The sequence below is a fragment of the Penaeus chinensis genome, chromosome 29, assembly GCF_019202785.1.
Source record: "Penaeus chinensis breed Huanghai No. 1 chromosome 29, ASM1920278v2, whole genome shotgun sequence".
In the NCBI taxonomy this organism is placed as follows: Eukaryota; Metazoa; Arthropoda; class Malacostraca; order Decapoda; family Penaeidae; genus Penaeus; species Penaeus chinensis.
Window position 1 is genome coordinate 3,639,739 of NC_061847.1, and position 5,000 is coordinate 3,644,738.

Consider the following 5,000-nt stretch of genomic DNA (forward strand, 5'->3'; position numbering starts at 1 on the left):
AAGAAAGAATACTGCAAGTAATACTTCTAGCAATACTGGAACAAAGAAGAAATGCTGCTTGTAGTACTGGAACAAAGAAAAAAATACTGCTTATAATACTGGTGGTAATAATGGAACAAAGAAAAAATGCTCCTAGTAACACTTGAACCAAAAACAACAAAAAAAAAAAACACTGCTAGTAATACTGGAACAAAGAAAGAATACTGATAGTAATACTGGAACAAAGAAAAAACATGATACTAGTAGTACTGGTACAAATAAAAATACTGTTAGTACTACTGGAACAAAGACAGAATACTGCTAGTAATACTGGAACAAAGAAAAAATGATGCTAGTAATATTGGAATAAAGAAAAATACTGCTTGTAATACTGGAACAAAGAAAGAATACTGCTAGTAACACTGGAACAAAGAAAAAATACTATAGTAATACTGGAACAACGAAAATATGATGCCAGTAATATTGGAACAAAGAAAAAATGCTGCTAGGCATACTGGGACAAAGAAAAAACACTGCTAGTAATACTGGGACAAAGCGCCTATTCACCACATGATATGATAAGCATACGAATCCAATATATCTCTACCTTCCCTCCCCAGTAAACGGCATAGTCCTCTTCCTCTACCACATGGCACAGGTGATGCCAGACGCCGGCCACGAATGGGAACTCGCGTGCCTGTGAACTGCTCTGGTAGACGCCGTTGATGAAAGCGAGGAGTCGGTCGTGTCCTTGATCTGTTGGGGAAGTAGGCGAGGATTGGCGTGAGGGCGAGTAGGGCAGCGAGAGTGCTTAGGCGATAAAGAGTGAAAGAAAAACAAAAAACAGAAAACAAAAGGGAAGGGAGAAAGACCAGAAGATAAAGATTGTATCCATGTAAGAAAGAAAGAGAGAAAGGAAAAACGAAACATACTCACACAGTAGAATGTTGTTGGCATCCAGATCACTCACGGCATAGGAAACGTGGACGAAAAGTGACGAGGATCTTTCTCCTCTGGAGTGGAGAGAAAATCCGTCACCAGAGGATATGTTCTACGTATAGGCTAGTAATAACGGCATGTGTAACAGATGACACGTTATCTGCAGTACGAAAGGAAACTGACCTGATCCAGTAGCAGATGGTATAATTGAAAAGCGTCGGGACAGGCTCGCTCTCTCGCACGGAGAAGTTGTAACGTAGGAACACCTGGTTGGATGGCACAGTCCAGAGCCCTTGTTGCACGCCTACCACTCGGCTGAGGGCGTCCTCCGGTCTCGCTGACAAGCGCGGGGGAGGGGGGGAGGTTCGTTATACTTTGTGACTGTTCACGGATAGAGACACACATTCACAATCACACATATACACATATACTTACACACACACACACACATACTAGATGGTAATTGAAAATTCATACTTTACTCTGTTGAGAGCTTCAACATTATGTTTGAAGTCAGTTGGAAAAGTTGAAGAGGTCGCTCATGATTTTTTGTTCCCGGTTATGAAGGGATAAAGTGGATTCTAGCTTTGATTAGAGATGATTGGATAATCTGATCGAAATTCGATGATTCTTAAACGGTCACTAAGTGTGGAAATTACATGCGGGTTTAATGACGTCGGGTTGGGTCAACTGCCCGTATGTCTTTCCAAGAAGGAAAAAAAAAAAAAAAAAAGGAAAAAAAAAAAGTTATAACGAACTTTTGCAGGTTGTACTCTCCCACCGTTAAAAGGTCGGATGGTAAAAGAGATGGTGACCACTTTCGTATTACCCTCTTGTAAAAATCCCTGGTCTATGAAACCCAAAACGCCAAACGTTAATGGCGACGAACTCGTCATAGAACGCCACCCGGTAGGAACGTCCTGGAAAAGAGCCGATCTGTCGAGCTTTCCACAATGAAGCTGAGCCGAGACCGCTCTCTTTGCGGGACGACTGGAGGGCCCTAAGTAAGTGCAACAGCCACTCATCGACACACAAAAAGTACGGCAGAGAATCCTTTCCATGAAAACCTGAGTCGTCTTTTCCGACGGTTAACGACACTTCTCACGTGACAGGAATTGCATAGGCAGTAAACATTTCTCGCGTTGCCAGATGCATTCGACTTACCTCGGTTATTTTCATGCAAATTCGTACTTATAGAGGTTATCTATATCATAGTACAACCCAACATAAGGTATCAAAAGCCATCTAGGATATCATATTCCAAAATACTATGTACCAGTCAAAAAAAAAAAAAAAAAAAATAACCAATACAGTAAAACAGCTAGCCGTCAACCGCAGTCATTCCCATTACGTCACAGCAGTGGGTGGAGCTTGCGGCTGGTCTCGCCTCCACGACGTCGCGCATCATCCTAATTGACACCGGGAAAGATGGCACTGATCTAGCGTTATCAGTGGCACCTTCTTAGAATTTCGTATTTGAGAATTTTGGCAATTTAGCATTTACATATCTAGAGTTCGAGGCTGTCTTATGTCGCGAGTGTTAAGGACCCCGACCAAAAAATTCTGTAAATCAGCGAAATATAATAATGTGATTCAATCTTATATCCATCTCTATGCTAGGGGTTTGGATGAAATGTGACCTTAATGTGACCCAGGCTCCCGCGAGTAGGGGCGCCAGCAAGTACGTTATATAGGAAAGAAAAATATAACTAGCAACCCCTTCTACCTGTCTCACTGATTTCAAGAAAGATGCATAGGAAAACACGAAGAAAAACATGATAACTTAATTCACGCATACATATTTGTTATACATACCGTATGCACATACATATACATACAATTTATCATGTTATATAATATAGTATATGCATATATATATATATATATATATATATATATATATATATATATATATATACACACACACACACACATACACACACACACACACATATATATATATATATATATATATATATATATATATATATATATAAGTATATATATTTATATATATACACACACACACATACATACATATATATATATATATATATATATATATATATATATATATATATATATATAAACACACACACACACATACATATATAAGTGTGTATATATATATATATATATATATATATATATATATATATATATATATATATATGCGTCTCTGTGTGTGTGTGTGTGTGTGTGTGTGTGTATGTGTGTGTGTATGTATATATATAGATATAGATATATACATATATGTATATATGTATTTATATGCACACAAATATATATACATATATATATATATATATATATATATATATATATATATATGTATAAACACACACATATATATGCACATACCCACATACATATATATGTTTATATATATATATATTTATATTTATATTTATATTAAAATATATATTAGATATTTATATCTACATTTATATAATTAGATAGATAGACAGATAAAAAGTTAGATACATGCCATGATTAATATGCATATACATAAAACATACCTTCAACCGCTGTTGTCCCTGCCACCACTAACAGCATTACTGCTTCCAACCACAGAACTGCCTTCAGCATCTGCCTTAAAAGTGTTTCGTTTAAAGTTTCTAATTAAGGCGGCTTCCTTATACTGAATACAGTATGAGGCATTTTCCCTGACTGATATGAGGGGAGCAGGAGGATGGGTTAGAGTAGATAAAATTGTTGTAAAGAAATTGCAATACACTTTTTTTAATTGTGTGTAGATGAATATTGCATTTTTTAAGACTAAGCTTATGGACGTATCTTTCACGGGAGGGAGGGAGGGGGGTAAAAAAAAGAAAATACTATTTTTCCTAAACACCTGCGATGTGTATGCTTCGTTTTGATCTTAACAATATGTGAGAAAACATGGAAATGATGTAACATATTTATATGGACACCGGAGACTTTTTCAGAAGTGTATTTTTTTTTCCAAAATGAAAAATGAAAGATGAAAAATTACGTAAAGCCTTAAGCATACAAATACAGGTGCGATATATAACCAGAAACATAATCAGAGTTCATATGAGCTGAGGGATTAAAGAGGTAAAGCATTCATAAAAAACAAACAGATGATTCTGAAAAAAAAAAAGTTTCTGAAGAATATAACAATATATGCAATAGATGCATAGAATAGTATTAGCCTTCATATTTCAGTAACATGAGGTAGATATACATGGGTCACAAAGTAATATCACTGAAAAGAGCTTATTAAACAACTATGACAAAGCCCTTGCAAAGTACGACACTCACGTCAACTCAAACTACCATTTCTCGCTGACAAAAACCTCAGTATTCTAACCGTTTCATCTCTGATATTGTCCTCTCCTCTCTCGAGCTTCTAAAAGGACACCTTGGTTGAACAGTGCGACAAAGCTAACTATTTCATTCACCTATAGCAACCTATATTACTCTCATTTTTTATTTGAAAAGGAATACAGAATATTGTTTGTACACATGCAATTTGGATTTCATACTTCATTTTACAAAGGATATTTTGTTACATGATCCCGAGCTGAATACATTTACATTTATAATAATTATATCTTTATATGATGATTTCAATGTTAGTTTATTATATAATCCCAGGTTGTGTGCACTGTTGAGTAAAATTGACCAAATACATACATACAAACATACATACATACATACATACATACATACATACATGCATGCATGCATACATACATACATACATATATATATGTATGTATAGTTGCTAAACATTAACAATATATATATATATATTGTTAATGTTAGGTAATTATATATAAACACATCAACAATATATATATATATATATATATATAGAGAGAGAGAGAGAGAGAGAGAGAAAGAGAGATTTTCCATTGAAAAAAATCATTCCAAGTACTGTGTGATTTTTAACCTCCCTTATCCATATGCTCTAAAGGAAATCGTTTATCAATACTACTCCGGTATTTTTGCCTTTACCATTCTTTCTATATTGTAGCTTTTGTATCGCTGTTTTCTAAACTGTACTACAATATTATTCACACTTCCACAATAGTGAAATATATGCATTGTAAATT

General features: G+C 35.1%; 1 protein-coding gene across 2 annotated transcripts in view; it reads right to left on the minus strand.

Annotated features, from left to right (window-relative positions):
- Positions 1 to 5,000, minus strand: part of LOC125040738 — a 15,097-nt gene that overhangs the window by 6,685 nt on the left and 3,412 nt on the right. Inside the window, exons 2-5 of one of the 2 annotated variants that reach the window (XM_047635439.1) lie at positions 3,438 to 3,511; positions 1,102 to 1,255; positions 916 to 992; positions 587 to 735 (exon numbers count right to left, since the gene is read on the minus strand). In XM_047635439.1, coding sequence (XP_047491395.1) covers positions 587 to 735; positions 916 to 992; positions 1,102 to 1,255; positions 3,438 to 3,511 — 454 coding nt within the window. The remainder of the gene's footprint in view (positions 1 to 586; positions 736 to 915; positions 993 to 1,101; positions 1,256 to 3,437; positions 3,512 to 5,000) is intronic. The other variant, XM_047635440.1, reaches the window with a different exon arrangement.